The following is a 16292-nucleotide window of genomic DNA, read 5'->3' as shown; positions in this document are numbered from 1 at the left end:
GGCATTGCTTCAGACCCGAAAGTAAAACGCGCCGCGAACTGTTGAAACGATGGACGAGGCACAAGGTCGTTGCTGCATTTCTATCACAAAGCCTTTGGATGGAAATAATGGAAAGCGCTATTATACCTGAGCTCAAGAATGAGGAGAGCACATTCAAGACTTCCCGTAGCAGAGCAATTGCGCGTCACTCTCCGCACGCTAATGTATTCAAACCTCGGATGCTGTTTACTACCGCCCGCATCCTGAATGCGATGCCGGATTTCTTCACTGAGCAGAGACCCGGACGGACATTTTCACACTATCGACGACGTGCATCACTTGGACCAGAAAAATTGACCGGATCACTCTCTGTGAGCGTACGTGTACCTCTCACCCCCACGAACCTCTCTGGTTCCGAGCGTGCTACATCGTACTTCATCCTCTACTAGCCATTCGGACAGGAACCTGCGGGGGGCCGACTGTTCTGCCCTGTCGAAGTTGGCGGACCCTGCTCCAACCAATCACCAGGGCTGATACACCTGGGCATCCGGTAGAGCACGTGATCCGCTTAACTGAATGCAGTTGTCAGGGTAAACAACAGCTTCGTCGGCGCTCAAACCCACACTCTGCTGTATCGCTCATATGAATCTCGCGTATGCCCGTGCTCAGCACAGCGGGCACCGTCCGTCAGGTCCTTGTGTGGAACAGCAATGTTTCGAGACCATATACCCGTCCTTCAAGGCGATATCGACTCGAAAAGTAGATTGTGAAATCGAAAAGCATGAAGCATCATGTCCTTTAGCAGTGCCACGTCGATTTAACGGGCCTAACACCAATAGTATGGCTTAATTCGCCCTTGGCTTCAGGGGCTCTACATTGTCACTTCCAGCTGGGGCCACTCGGCATTAGGATGCTGGGAACGTGCCCGCAAAAGCTGATGGACACATCAAGTGTCTCTTGGTTGCTTGAGCATCATACTGGCATTGCTGGTAGCGATGCCTTCGGATTGTCGATGCAGCATCCCCACAAATACCCGACCGTGTGCCATACCCACAAATACAGAATATTCCAGGCCAAAACTAGATATTCTCAAACAAGCACATTTTTCGAAGATCAAGCCCTGGGTTCTCGGGTAGCGGACTCGCAGCGGTCATCGACGTACTGGCTGGTCAAATTGCTCAGGGGACGATGTGAGCGACTCGATCAGATCTCTACGTAAGTTCTTAGGCTCGATCATCATGCCAAATCGCATAGGCGCAGCCTCTGGACACCTTCACCAGCCACACACACACACACGATACCTGCTTCATCCCCGCCTAACTGTCTCGGAGTGGCGCAACACCCTCGCGGAGCAGATTCCGGGTAAAAGTACTGGTACTGGAGCTACCACTGAGGTACAAAATTTCAGAACGAAGGTTGCATGTCGAATTCTCGACGTCGGATTTACACTGAATTGCTCATAGTTAAGGACCTAAACATACCATGCATGGTCGCCTCAACTATCATACAGTGACAGGGAGGAATATCAGATACATCGACTGCAGTATCTTTATCGCTAGATCTACCAACGCGCATTCGTTCCAAAAATATCGCAACTATGAACTATGTTCCTGAACGATTCCCCTGGGGCATTGCCCTGAACGTACCCTAGACGTACCCTGCAGAATCCCCCAGCAGCAAGAGCATATACTGACGTGCTCGACGGCAGTGTTTTGACCGACTCTCCGACATTGCAACAGAGCCTATGATATGCTCGAGTCAACTCACATGCTTATCTCATACCAAGTTCGAACGTCACGTGAAGCTTAAGTTCACTGTACTAGGTACAGCACCCTACTAGTCCAATCAGTGATTGGATTGAACCAGATTGTTTAGGTGCGGCGAAACCGTAGTGCTCCGCGCCGACATTGCGACACATTGGGTGGCAGATGTCAATTCACATGCCGTCCACTGAGGCCAAGCGGCTTTTGCAACATGGCGCTAGCCCGACCAACCCGCTCAACGTCGCACCGGCAACACCGTTACCGGACCCGCCTCCCGCACCTCCAACTACCATGACTTGACGGACTTGGCAAGCCCTGCAGTCGTCTCTTCGATAGGGTCCCAGTGAACATGGACTCCAACCAAACTGGTGTTTTTGGTGTCGACAACATGTGGCTGGCATCTATCCGAACGACACTTCTCCGAACGAGTATAAGAAGGGCTCCAGCAAATATGCGTCTGATCATCCACCAAGCCACTGTACCATCTACTTTCGTTTACACTTCAAGATGCACACGAAGATTGCCCTTCTCGGCCTCGCGTTGCAGGCAACCGTGTCTGCGCGTGTCCTGGAACCTCGTGGCGAAGACAAGGCAGTGTCGGCTTTCTCTGGAAATGCCGCCTGGGGATTGAAGACGCCCGGGACATACACGCTCGCTTCTGAAACATGGGTTACAGCTAGTGCTCCTTCAAGCACTTCACCGGCCTCAAGCTCTTCTTCGAGCTCTTCGTCGACTTGGTCTGTACCAGGTGGTCACTCGTCGTCTTCTTCGAGTGCCACCCCGAGCTCTTCCTCGACATGGTCCGTACCTAGTGGTACTTCATCTGCTACAAGCTCTTCTTCAAGCGCTAGCCCGATCTCTTCCTCGACTTGGTCCCACCCAGGCGGTTCTTCATCTGCCTCAAGCTCTTCCTCAACCTGGTCGACACCAACTGGTTCCTCGTCTTCGTCGACATCTTCCTCGTCTTGGGGAGCACCATCTATCGCAGCTATAAAGTCCAAATGGAAGCCAGTAGCACCTTCGCATGCCTCTACCTCCGCCTCCGGATCTGCCAAGTCATGGTCTGAGTCCGCGTCTGTTTCCACGGCGTCTAGCAAGAGCGGCGCACCTTCGTCTTCGTCCTCGGCGTCGTGGTCTAGCAAGAGTGGTGCACCCTCATCTTCGTCCTCGGCGTCGTGGTCTAGCAAGAGCGGTGCACCCTCATCTTCGTCCTCTGCATCATGGTCTAGCAAGAGCGGTGCACCATCGTCTTCGTCCTCTGCGTCGTGGTCTAGCAAGAGTGGCGCACCATCGTCTTCGTCCTCTGCGTCGTGGTCTAGCAAGAGTGGCGCACCATCGTCTTCGTCTTCTGCGTTGTGGTCTAGCAAGAGTGGTGCACCCTCATCTACTTATGCCTCGTCGGCCACTCCGGCGAAAGAAAGTGGGAAGGGATTCCCTACAGCGGATTCCTCTTCCTGGTCTGAAGCACCTTCATCTACCGCTGCCTCATCGTCTGGCTGGAGCTCCAGCAGCTTGAGCTCGGCTTCGACCACTTCGACCTTCCCTGGAAATGATAGCTTCAACCGCGTCAAGTCCACGGGCGGTGCTGGTGAAAGTACGTCGTGTACTTCCACTTCCGCTGCACCCTCCTTCACGCATGGCTTTGGCGGCCACGGTCACTGGAACGGCGGCAGTGATGAGAAGTACGGTGACTGGGCTGATGAAGATGACGACGACAGCGACTGGTAGATGGACTTGAGTGACAAACACATCAGTGCAGACATAGACAGGAATTAATGGTAGTGCGGAATATGGACGGTCCCTGTCATAGGTAGTTCAGATAGCACGCGTTTAAAATAGAGATTTGTTTGCTTTAATCTTGTACACTGGCTACGTGAGACCAATCCCTGCTCAACATGCTATCGCTCTGCAAAGCGTACATGTCAATCTACTTACGTGATATTTTGCCGATTAGCTCTTCAGAACGAGAGAGTTGAATTATTTCCGTTCGATGATCATCATGCCCCACCTAAGAGCACATAATGCATGACCACTGGCCAACACTGTATTTATCCTAGAATAACTTGCGCGTGTTCATGGTTGTGCTGAAGATGGTTTGAGATACCACGGTGTAGGTGGTAAGGGTGGTTCGCATAACCGCAGTTGAAAGCGAACACAACTTTGGTTATGAGTGTTCAACGCCAAAACACATGTTTTATAAGCAAGATGAATTCCAAGATCGAGTTTATCTTCGAAAAGCAACTTACAACAAATACTCCAGCATCCAAAAAGATTTTGTGCCAGCTCGCTCCTTCCTCTTCACCACAAGCGAATCAAACTGACATCAAGTCAATCCTACCTGTACTTTCACCATGTCGAACAGAAGTACCCGCCCCAGCTGTAACCATACATCTCCTCTTCGCCCATCAGGTCATGCCAGGAGGATACCGGATCCGCTGACGCTCACACTCCCTCCGGTTTCCTTCGCAAGGCTCCGGGAGATCATGGGTGACGCCCTCCCGCGCTCCTTCAGCGTCGAAAGGTGGCTGAGCAGCGGCATCGACAGTAATGACGATGAAGTGCTCACGGTTCGAAGTCCCCGCCCGCGTACTCCAGAGGTCGGGCAGGGCTCCCCTACACTCTCCGGCACTACGCTTGTTGGTTCCCTGTCTGGGTACGAGGCAGTGAGTTACCCCAGGGTACATTATACGTAAGCGAAAGTAACTAACAATGTGAAGGATAGCGATACTCGGGAAGAGGTATGCCCTACCTGCGAGCGACTCGCTGAAGCGCGTCGGCGAATAAGGGAAGCATTGTTTGGACGTTCTTGGTGGGAAGAGTTGGCACGGCCACAACGGCCTCGGCCACGGCCACGTGCTCCGCAACTTCGTGCGGTGGACAGCGACGGCAGGATTTCGCCCATCGCGCGCTTGCCGCCGCCTGCGTATGCAGTCGTGAGTGGACCCAGGATACCTCAAGCAGCGGCTGAGGAAGCAGCTGCCCCGGATGAGCCCGAGGGTACAGTCGTTCGCGAGAGTATATGGAGACGCCTACGAAGACGATTTCAACGGTTAAGACGGTAGTCACGTCCATATCAGTTTAACGTCATCATCATATGCATCCGGCCTACCTATATACATCCACTACACGGCATCCCTCTTTCCCTTTGCCCACTCCCGCAATACATTCTTCTTCAACTTTCCCGTACTCGTTTTCGGTAGCTCCTGCACAACCTCCACTTCCCTCGGAACCATGAATCTGCTAATATTGCTATTCTCCTTCGCCCACGTAATGACCTCGTCGGGCTCGAGGAATCCGCCTTCTTTGACGGTGACGAAAGCCTTGGGCCGCTCACCCCAGTGCGAGTCGGGTACCGCAACGACGCCCACTTCGAGGATGAAGGGGTGTGTTGCGAGCATGGATTCGAGGGCGACGGAGGAGATGTTTTCGCCGCCTGTAGAGAAGTTAGCGAAGGGGAAGGGAAAAGGTGGGATTGGGGACGGAAGACGTACCGGAGATGATGATGTCCTTCGCTCGGTCTAGGATTTGGATTGCGCCGTCGGGATGCCACACTGCGAGGTCACCGGAGTGGCTCACGCCGCCAGCCCAGAGCTTCCTGGTCGCTTCAGCATCTTTGTAATAGCCCTTCGCGCAGATGTTGCCCTCGAAGACGATTTCTCCAATTTCCTTTCCGTTTCGCTCCACATCGATGAGCACGCCTTCGGGTTGGTCTGTCTTGATGACGCGCGATGGTAGCGACATTACCATGCCGTGGCCCTGCCTCGCCATCTTCGCATATTTCTCTTTCTCAGGGAGCTCTTCCCACTCCGGCATATGGTACCCTTTCGTTATCGGGCCGTACGTTTCTGTGAGGCCGTACACGTGGACAGGATGCAGGTTTAGATTTGTCATCTGTTCAAATAGCCATGCTGAAGGCGGGCTTGCTGCGACGGTAACATGCACAGGGTGGTCTAGCTTTTCCGCTTCCTTCGCTGCACATAGTAATGTATTCACAGTAGGCGCGGCATTAAAGTGGGTGATTTTCTCTTCCTTCAACAACCTCCATATCTCGGGGTAGTCGATCTTTCTGAGGCAGTAATGCGTGCCGCGCACGGCGGTGACGGCCCAGGGAAATGTCCAGCCGGTGGCGTGGAACATGGGAAGAGTCCAGAGATACTTGGCTCGGCCCTTGTGAAAGTTGAGCCCGGAATCGATAACATTGCCCATCGCGGCGAGATAGCATCCGCGATGCGTGTATTCAACACCTTTCGGCCGCGCGGTAGTACCACTAGTATATGCCAACGCTATCACGCTCTCCTCATCTTTCGCTTGCGTTTCTAGGTCTGCCCAGCCCTTAGATCCGTTCTCGCGGTCATAGGTAAGACCCTCGAAGACCGCGTCGTCAAATGGTCCGCTTAGCTCGCCTTCCGTCGCGTCTGTATCTGTGTCCACGATGATCTTGACACCGGGACTCCCCTTCTTATATTTCCCTAGCAGCTCCTCAAACTCATAGTCTGCGATTATGACGTCGACATCCGAGTGTTGGAGAATATATGATATATCGTCGGTCTTCAGCCGGTAGTTCACGGCTACCGAGACGGCACCGGCAGCTGCGATACCGAACAGTGCTTCGAGGAAGGCAGGAGTGTTTGTGCATAGCAGTCCGACGCGCTTGTGATTGTATTTGCGCAGATAGTAAGCGAGCCCGCGCGCTCGATCAGCGGTTTCTAGGTAGGAGCGTTGGAGGATCTTGTTGTTTGCGGTCCTGTGGTAGATGGCTGTGGCCTATGTGAAGCGCTGTTTGATTAGTTGGAGTTTGAGAAAGATGATAGACTGTGGGGGATGTAACATACATTTGGCTCTATGCATGCCGCTCGCCACAGAAAGCTCGTCGGCGACAATGTGTGGAAGTTATTCCTGTGGTGATACCCATGGCTATCTCCGGGTTGTATCTTGTTTGCAGGACCCGGAAATGGACTTGCAAATGTGAAATGTGAAGCTAGCTTCTGTATTCTTTCAATTGGGCTCATCGCGCCTGTGAACCTCCGGTTGAGGAGTGGTGCAGAGTAACGGGCAGGGCCGCGGGGTCGCGGGGTAGGATGGAGTTCCGAAGCGGTGGTAATGGTATGGAGCCCAGCTTAAGGGTATATATTGGTCTCTGAAGGTAAATAAGACAAGTGCGCTGCACGTAGCGTACGAGGGATTGGATCGGATAGCGAAGGCGTATCGAGGGCACAGCTTTGAGGGGATGCGGAGCACTTCCGAAGCCTACAGCTTGATGTCTTCAGCAATGACTACGTTGATAGGAAAGGATATGCGATATATCCAATAGCCTCTACTACATAAATCGAGTTGTTTGCCAGTGAAGAAAGCGTAGTAGGAATGGGTAACGAAGATGCGAAGCTGTCATCGAAAGCTGGGGTAGCAACAACTGGGGTAGTTAAGACGCGACATAGCCGAGGTCATGGTCACTCGATTGGCTAGAAACGCCCTCCCCCCGGCGGCCGCCAGCGGCATCGGTCCGCGCCCGGTCTGGGAATAGCGACGGCCGTCAGTTGGGTTGATGTTTAAGATACAGCACGCGGCATCACTGGATCGGCGAATGTCAGACATGGATATCATTATTGACAAGACCAACTCCATGACATTACCGAACCCATGCAGCCCTGAGATTTTCATTTTGTGTTTCTTCTATTCGGAAGACAGTATCTGACCGTGAAGGAACCCATGAACTCGTGAGCACTTTGAAGCTCTTTTTGCCTGGACACCCTGACCGATGGTCGAAAGATACTTGGAGGTCGAAAAATTCCCATAAGACCAATGCATTGCACGCCGACCCTGCTCATCATCCATCTAATCTAGTAGCCGTACTGAGCGAGCTGCTCGGTGACCTTGGTATCAACCTTCGCGTCCTTCTTGGCCTGTGCAAGCTGCCTGCGTGCCTGCTTCTTCTTCTCGTAGTACGCAGCGCCGTTGGCTTTCCTTCGCTCCTCAAGGCTAAACGTTCTTCGTTAGCAGGACTTCGATACAGATTGTGAGATATGACATACCGAGAGACAACGTCCTGGTACTTCCAGCCGAACTCGTGGCCGAGACGACCGACGGTGCAGTACTTGCGTCCAGGCTTAAGGCGGAGCACACGGAGAGCCTGGGGAACGACGACGCGCTTCTTCTTGTCGTAGGGCGGGGGAACACCTTCGAAGGTCTTCAAGCGCTCCATGGCGGCAGCACCACGAGGGGTCTTGTGAGGAATCATGCCACGGACGGTACGCCAGAACATCTTGGAGGGAGCGCGGAAGTGGAAGGGACCTCCACGGGTGGGGTTGTAACGGGTCTGCTTGCGGAGGAAAGCAGAGTACTTCACTACAGTCTAATGTCAGCCAGGTGCTCACGTAGTGTGAATCGAGGTGCGGCTGCAAAGCAGAGACAATCCTCCCAGTCAGAATATTGTTTTGCAAATTGCCGCATGTACAAAATCGTCTCTGGTCCATGCCAATGCACCTTATGGTCGGTTCGGGTAGTACGTACACTTCGCGCGGAAGAACTCGCCGGAGATGTTGAGGGCTTCACATCGCACGACAACGATCTTCTGGCCGTTGAGCAACTGCTTTGCGACAGTGCTGGCAAGGCGGCCGAGCAGGTGGCCCTTGCCGTCGATGACCTTCGCCATTTGTTAGCCAAAGCTCTTATTCCAAACTCGTTGCGGGTGTCGATAGGATTTTGTTGCGACTCGGCGACGAGTGCGCAACTCGGACAAAGGTATGCAATTGCTTGTAGCAGGCGTACGTACAATGACGGGCTCGAAGGACGACATGATGCTCGATTCCGGATGGTGCTGGGTGTTAGTATGGTCGTTGCTGTCGAAGAGAAATCCAAAGTTGCGCCTGTTGGCTTCGCGAGAGTGTGCGGCTTGGCGGCGCTAGTTAGCGAAGCGACGCGAATGGGTTAGCGCGCCGCACATCCATCGCAACTGCCTCTGGAACAGCAACATGGACTGCTATCTACAACACAATTTGTTCCTTTTCGTGACGTCCTTTTCGTTGACATCGATTTCATCTGTGGGTTTGTTCGACAAGTACTATTATCGGCCTTCCTGTCGCCCGGTCTGCCCTGATTCGTCTTCTGAACACAGACCGGCGTCTTGTGCTTGCGCACGTTGTTCGAGGAGCTCGGGAAGCTTCTCTACTTGCACATGCGAACGAAGCAGAAGGCCTGGCCGCTGTTGAAAGGTCAATGCTGAGGACCCTTCTACGTTTGACCAACATACAGGTGCTGCATGGACACTCGGACAGCCTGCTCTTTCCCTTCGTCCATAATGATCGACGTTTTCCGTCCACATGTGTTAATACAATGCAACCACGTACATCACAAGACGGAAATGCAACACAAGGAGGAGTCTTGACGAACCTTGTAAATCGACTACTTGATTTCGTTCCCCAACGCGCCGTTTTCTGGTCGCACATTGTCCAGTTTTGAGCACACACCGTCTCAACGTGGAACATCGCACTCGACTACTTCGACTTGCGTTCTCCTACCCTGTGCGAAGCCTGCGAGGCTGCTGTTTAAGCTACCAATGTTGGGCTTGGGTAGTAGTACTACTCTGACTAACATATAGGTGTTGCATGAACGACCTGCTTCGTTCTTGGCGATCAACGTTCCGTGTCATCTTGAATTGATTTCTCCTTGGAGATGCGGGAACCGAGTTCAACGTCGAACGCGATAACTTCGGCAATTCAACGACATGCACACATGCCAGCTACTGAAGATCTTCGCCCACTGCCGGAAGGTTGCATACTTCGTCATCTTTCAAGTCAGCTCGTGAATATGCCTGCTATTCCTACATCCCGGTCACAGAGAACTTTTTCAGACGATCATTACTGCAAAGTAGGCAACTATGCCCGTGAGCGCGTGCCCACTCGAGGTCTTTACATCACATTCGTCATGAGGCCGGTCGAGATGGAATGTCGGCAGACCTACTTCAGGCTGTCTGTGTTCTGGTTTCGAACCCCATCTTCCATGTTGTCCAAAATCCATTTTCGTATGGTCATGGACATTGCACACCGCCTCACCGCTTCATAGTAACTCATCTTCGGCCCTGTGGTAATGCCATCGACTCACGATATACTCGCTGTACGAAATTTATCCATCTACCAGGAAATGTAAGCAGTCAGACCGAAGTTGACAGGGTGAGCTGGTGAAGGGGAGTGTGAATACCGATGAACCTGCTGTTTAATCAGCTTGACTCACCTTGCCGGCAAATCGCGTCAGGTATACGGAGCTCCTTACCGGGTGAATTTTCCGGGAGTCAGTATTGCGACTGCCAGCGGCGTGATTGGATGCAACCACCAATGTGGTAGTTGATCTCGTGTCGCATGCTGCATCTATTATAGGCGTCAGGAACCGGACAGCGTCAGCGAATCTGTCGTCTTGCCTCAATTGGTCGTGGATTGAGGATTAGAAATTCGCAGGTTGTCGATTATCGGACGATTTTCTTTTCCATATTCCGTCTTAGGTTCCTCGGAAGTGGGCCCAAGTGAGGCCTCGCGGTCAGCCTCAGCAGCGAGCGATTGTGCATTGTCGGAGTTGACAACTGCACCGGAGATACACGAGGGTTGATTATTTCCATCGCCCTGTGCCTCATTCAACCGCAATTGTCCCGACGACGGAGACTCTGAGTCGCAGTAACAGCGCGTCCCGCCAGCACTACTCGTACACGGAATTCGCCGCACTGCGTTTGGTTGTACGAGTATGAGAATAGCTCATGCCCACAAAAAAATCAATACTTCGATATGGCTTTATCCGAGGTAGATACCTATCTTACGCCAAGTGGATGAGAGATTGCGAACATGTCCCGGTGCTCCTTCCCTACTGGGGCAAACTTACACGACGATACATACATATATCCGCGAGCTTGACATATGTGGGCTTGTCAGCTGATTCAGTGTCCACCTGAGCACTACGAGACGACTTCCCGTCGGATAGCGCAAGGTCCGCCGAGTAATTCACACTTTTGCTGTTGACGATAACTCTCCATGATGACTCAGTATCTCTCGATGCGAAGCAGAAATCCGACCGATCAGTGATCAAAGATGATCTGTCATATCGGATCGGTGCGCATCACTGAGCGTCCGCTTTATGTCCGAGGCCGCAAATTGAGGCGAGTGCAGCGGTCAAGCCGCCTTAAAGTGGCGGTAACTCGCCAGGGTTTCCCCGAGCAGCTAGCCCACAGGTTTAGTACGTAATGTGCAGCGTGCGTACGAGGAATGCTCGTGGCTGCACCCGAAGCATGGGAGGGCGCTAGAAAACCCGGGCTTCCACACTTACGGGCGCTGGGCAGCTAAGAAACCATCGTGGGGTCTTCGTACCAAGGTGCCCGTCAGAAATTAGAGTAGCATGACGGGCTTGATTCATCAGACCAAGTTGCCACAGCGAGTGAGACCTGCAGCCTCGGACACTGACGATTTGTACCGTGCCACCGAGAGGGAACATCACCGGGACTCGAATGCTGAATCTGCCGTGTTCTATTACGCTACCGGTGAGAGAAGACACACCGGCTGTTTCCCCAGAATCAAACCTTGTGCGCGGCCTGCGTGGAAATGCACAATATATTTCACGATTCAAAGAGCACCTACGAAGCAGACAGGGAATACGTGGCCGTTCCTTGCTTCCAATGAAAGTGTGTTCCACTCCAGGATGGCTGTGCAAGGATGCATCATGCATGAGTGTTAGGTTATCCATCGTGCTGGAGGAAGGCCCACTCAATTCGGAGCCGGTCACATTGCAAGCACATTTTCAGAAGTACCTCGCGCACCGGAGTGGAGCCTCACGAGCCACAAAGGGTTCCAAATGTTGGAGTTGTTGTCGCCTGGAGCCTTTGCAAGTTTCGACTCGAATCTGCAGGACAAGTCACGGCAACAGCACCAGAGGCTGCGACATCGGTGCAGTGTTCGAATCCACCCGTCCTGCAAGCGGAATGGTGCAGCATGCCACCTCGGTCACATTCCATTCCAATTGGTGACGCCATGGTGGCTTGAGAAGGCTGGTGGCAGCGGTGGGGGTGGAAGACAGGGCTTCGGATCCTCGCACGCTGCGTGAGACCGAGCGACGACACGAAAGTGGACAACGGCGGCTTGGCTTGGACGAGGCTCCAATACGCCATAAACGACTCCGGCACGTTTTATCCGTGCTGATCGTCCCCCAAGCAGCATCCGCCTGGCAGAACCGCAAGAGAACGGATTCGGCGGGGCAGGCTGCAATGGAACAGACGATCACTCGCCCGCTGCAACCCTCCTGTAGCCAGACGTCAATACCGGCGGAGGGAGCATCGTGCTGGCGCGCGCCACGACATGTGGGTGCAGGCCCAAGCGGCGGCGCACCTTTGCTCGGCGTCTCCATGAACCTGTGGCAGTGGTGGCTTTTCTGCGGGTTCCCCTCTTTTCACATTGGCATCAATGCGCCTCGCGACGCCCAACAATGCGCTGTGACGCCACAGCTTGCAACACAGGCTGCAGATAAGCGAGCTTGGCGGGCGCAGTCGTCCTCTTCCGCCACGGCCAACCCTGAGCGCCTTGCCCTACTGGATGTGCCCTCGTAAAAGCGCCTGAACCCGCGTGCGGCCACCGGCGATTCGCTGCCCGGTCCCCACGGCAATGGACCGTCGACCTCTGTGCCAAGCGGACAACTGCGTTCTTCATCCTCAGTGACGCCTGCGCGGACGACTCCGAATTGCCAACGCTCGAAGGCTCGGCGCTACTCCAGTTCCGCCCTTGCCCACGGATCCACCTGAATTCTAATTCAGTGGATAGCCACTCCCACCGCCCCTCCCCGCGGCTTAGTCAATGCCAGCCGACAAATTGATTCAATTCTTCTTAGCTTGCGCGCCTCCCAGTCTGCGATGCTCCCACTGCGTGCCACACTATGGATGCTTCCACCTCCCCGGTCGTTGATGTACAGGCCGCTGACGCTGCCCGTGACGCCGCCGTGCAGTTCGAAGACACTCCCGACGGCGATGACCAGACGTCACCAATCAACGATGATAGTGAGGAACAGCCACACAGGACAGCCACAGGGCCGATGCAGAAGCGAAGGCGGGTAACTCGTGCATGGTACGTACCAGCGTGGCGATTGAGGCTGTGCAGTGTTAACAGAACCCAGCGACGAGTGCCGCCGAAAGAAAATCAAGTGCGACGGCAAGCAACCTTGCACCCATTGCACGGTATATAGCTATGGTAAGCCCGCCCGCATTGTCGCCATCCTTGCGCGCGTTGCGCACTTGCTGATGACACGCCTCCAGAATGTACTTACGATCAGCCTTCCAATCGACGGCGCACTGCTGCGCCGCAGTACATCGAAGCGCTCGAGTCACAGCTAAAGCGAGCCAAGACCATATTGTCAATTGTTTTTCCCACACTGGATATCGGTGATGCCAGCATTGACGCTCATCTGCAGAGTGGAATGCTACCACAATTTCCCGCTGCGCCAGCCCGACCACAGCCATTCCAAGAACCACGTAGCGCGCCACGTCGCGATGATCCAGCCAGGGTCGAGGACACGACCGACTCCCATCTGGAGTCCATGGTAAAAGCGACTGGTAATTTGGACCTTGACGAGGATGGCAATTGGGACTACCACGGCCAGTCGTCGGGACTGAGTTTCATGCGCAGAATTCAGCAGGAGTACGGAGACATAATTAGTGGCAAAGCGCCCTCTGCTTCACTATTTAAGTACCGGCCGCCTTCTCAAGTGCTAGATTCGCCGAATTCTGCTCATCCGTCACCCGCGGATTCTACAGCGCTTCCAGCTGGAACCGACTTACCACCCAAGAAGATTGCGAGAACACTGTGCGACAGTGCCTTAATCGATGCTAGTGCAATGCTTCGAGTCGTGCATTTGCCATCATTTTACAAATCCCTCGATCGCATATATGAGATAACGCCTGAGAACTACGGTAATGCGGAAAATACCTTTCTACCACTACTATATGCTGTGCTAGCGCTGGGCACGCTCTTTCCTAAAGTCTCCAGTGCGGCCGAGCTAGCTGGAGTTGAAGGCTACGCCGATGAAGGGTACGTCGCCAACCCTGCTCCAAATCATCTTTCGCTGACCTGTTCCAGGTACAAGTATTTCCGAACGTCACGTCAACTTCTAGACGTCACAGACTGTCGCGATTCAACGTCCCTGCAAGCTATCGTGTTCATGATACAATTTCTTCAGAGCACAGCCAAGCTGTCCACGTGTTATTCCTATATCGGTGTCGCCTTGCGTTCCGCCATTCGAATGGGCATGCACCGGTCGTTCAATATCAATTTCACACCAATAGAAGCAGAAACTCGCAAACGTTTATTCTGGGCTATTTGGAGAATGGACACGTATGTGGGTGCAATGTTAGGGTTGCCTCATTTCATCGAAGACGAAGATGTCGATCAGGACTACCCAACCGAAGTTGACGACGAGTACATCACGGAAACCGAGATTCTCCCTATGCCCGAGGGCAAGATCTCGATCATGCACGCCTCGAATGCCCACGTGAAGATTGTTCGAATTCTTAGCAAGCTTTGTCAATATGTGTATCCGACGAAAGGCACGCAAAATGGTGGGAAGCACTCAGTTACCTATTCTGTGAGCTACTCCAAGATTCGGGAAATCGAACAAAGCATGCAGAGATGGCTAGACGAGCTTCCGATGGCGCTCAAGCCCGGCGGTGAAGCCCCACCCATCATTCTCCGGTCAGTAGACCGTCATCATGAGTTTCGCTTGTTTAGCTGACAATATGGCAGAGTGCAACAACTGTTGCGCATGGCGTTCGCTCACGCTCAATTGCTTCTATATCGGCCCTTCCTACATTACGTGTCGAGCACAGAACGCAGCAAAGCCTCGGTCGACCAACGGGCGTTCGCTTGTGCGTCTGCTTGCATCAGTGTATCGCGCAACATCATACACATATCAGCAGAGATGAAGAAACGAGGTTTGCTCGTTGGTGCGTACTGGTTCTCCATGTACTCCACCTTCTTCTCTATTATTTCTATTCTTTACTTTGTGCTAGAGAATCCGACAAGTCAGACCAGCCGGGAACTTTTCCGGGAAGTCGTGGAAGGGAAGGAGCTCCTTGATTATTTCGCTAAACAAAGTCTCGCAGCGGACAGATGCGCAGAGACTTTACAGGTACGTGCATATTTTTCACGTGTATCGTCTTCATTGTCGTTCTAATTCACATTCAGAGTATTTTCGACAGACTACCCGAAGTGGTGAAGCGTGGAGGTGAGCCGACTGACAATAAGAAACGTCGACAAGCAAGTTCACCGCAATCGATGCATTCTCGGCCGCATGCGCTAAAGCAGGATTCGGACTTCATCGCAATGGGCGTTAGACGAGCATCAACTTTCCCAGAATCACTGCCGCCTCATAGCAAGACGGCCATTCCGCTATCGCAAAGTCATCTTTCTAGTCTGGGAATTGACCGCTATAGCACTCCTACGCCGGGCTCCGACTATTTTGAAGCGACACCGAGCCTGACTCCAACATCAGCCACTACCAGCAGCCTTGGCAGCTATGGTTTGACGGCAGGGTCTCACCCGCGTCTGGGGCAGCCTTTTGCTGGATCACCCTTGACGACTGTACCTGATGCATCAGGACTCAATGTCGACATCAACACTTTGATGTTCCCGTCAGCAGATCCTTTGGCTTATCCAAACCAGCCCATGACTACTTTCGAAAACAATCACCCGCAGGCCTATCAATTCAAGCACGGCTCGCCGAATATGGCGCAACTGCCTCCACAATACACTGGTGTCGACATCAAGCCGAGCCCTGCAACTTACACTTCAAGCCCCCTAGCTAATGTACCTCCAGGGTCAAGGCGACCAGATAATGAGGTACAACTCCTAGGGCCGATGCCCATGTATCTTATGCAAGGTGCGCAACATCGAAGTTTCCACCCTCAAACAAACGTTCACGGGCCTTCACCTCAAATACCCGGCCAGAACCCTACGAACTTGAGCTTTGACGAAATATTTGGAGGAGAAGAATGGGCGCAAACCTTTATGGATCCTGGCCTAGGTCTGAGTGGCGGTCATGGATACGGTGTACCACCTCATTATGGCGCTGGTGGTCCGAACATGGGGGGTTGGTAGTGACTCCATCGTCAACATGGCCGCCTCATCAGAGAACTACCAGCGCCGTAACATTGGTTATCACCGCACCGCCTGAGCACCTTTTGAATTGGACAAACGATTGCGATGCTACGTACGTTACAGTGATCATTCGGACACAGCCATGCGAGTCCCTCAACTAAACGGCATGTTTGACGAAGATGAAAATAGAAATGATACCCCGGCCAGACAGGTTTCTGCGCGAGAGCAGGAACTCTCAAACGACCGCCTTTGACTCCGATTCAGGATACCCAGTTATTCTTGTACTTGATCTTCACATTTGCGTTGCCACTGCGACGTCTACCATTTCTTGGAATTTCTGCGCATGGAATGATACCATCTAGGGCGCACACATCGTGGGCGTTTTGTTTTCTCGGAAAATTATCGCGTTTGATACTTGGATCTCAAAAAGAATGGCACTGTG

At 53.1% G+C, this 16292-nt stretch overlaps 3 protein-coding genes across 3 annotated transcripts; 1 reads left to right on the top strand and 2 right to left on the bottom strand.

The window, feature by feature from the left end:
• Positions 1-2494: 2494 nt before the first annotated feature.
• Positions 2495-4426, bottom strand: N0V89_001403 (uncharacterized protein; the record flags this gene model as incomplete). The annotated part of the gene is made up of 3 exons (XM_056210216.1): positions 2495-3121; positions 3182-3360; positions 4189-4426. 3 exons carry the CDS (start codon positions 4424-4426, stop codon positions 2495-2497), a joined length of 1044 nt encoding a protein of 347 aa, XP_056077038.1.
• Positions 4427-4864: 438 nt separating this feature from the next.
• Positions 4865-8391, bottom strand: N0V89_001402 (uncharacterized protein; the record flags this gene model as incomplete). Its single annotated transcript, XM_056210215.1, has 5 exons — positions 4865-5175; positions 5234-6486; positions 7593-7718; positions 7772-8084; positions 8250-8391. The coding sequence occupies 5 exons, from the start codon at positions 8389-8391 to the stop codon at positions 4865-4867; spliced, it is 2145 nt and encodes a 714-aa protein (XP_056077037.1).
• Positions 8392-12638: 4247 nt separating this feature from the next.
• GIN1 (Gypsy retrotransposon integrase-like protein 1) lies at positions 12639-15850 on the top strand (the record flags this gene model as incomplete). The annotated part of the gene is made up of 8 exons (XM_056210214.1): positions 12639-12826; positions 12876-12949; positions 13015-13786; positions 13835-14446; positions 14498-14619; positions 14668-14882; positions 14939-14978; positions 15351-15850. The coding sequence occupies 8 exons, from the start codon at positions 12639-12641 to the stop codon at positions 15848-15850; spliced, it is 2523 nt and encodes an 840-aa protein (XP_056077036.1).
• Between the last annotated feature and the right edge of the window lie 442 nt (positions 15851-16292).

Source organism: Didymosphaeria variabile (assembly GCF_027946475.1).
Source record: "Didymosphaeria variabile strain IMI 356815 chromosome Unknown scaffold_1, whole genome shotgun sequence".
Classification (NCBI taxonomy): Eukaryota; Fungi; Ascomycota; class Dothideomycetes; order Pleosporales; family Didymosphaeriaceae; genus Didymosphaeria; species Didymosphaeria variabile.
This window is presented reverse-complemented; position numbering and strand designations above follow the sequence as displayed.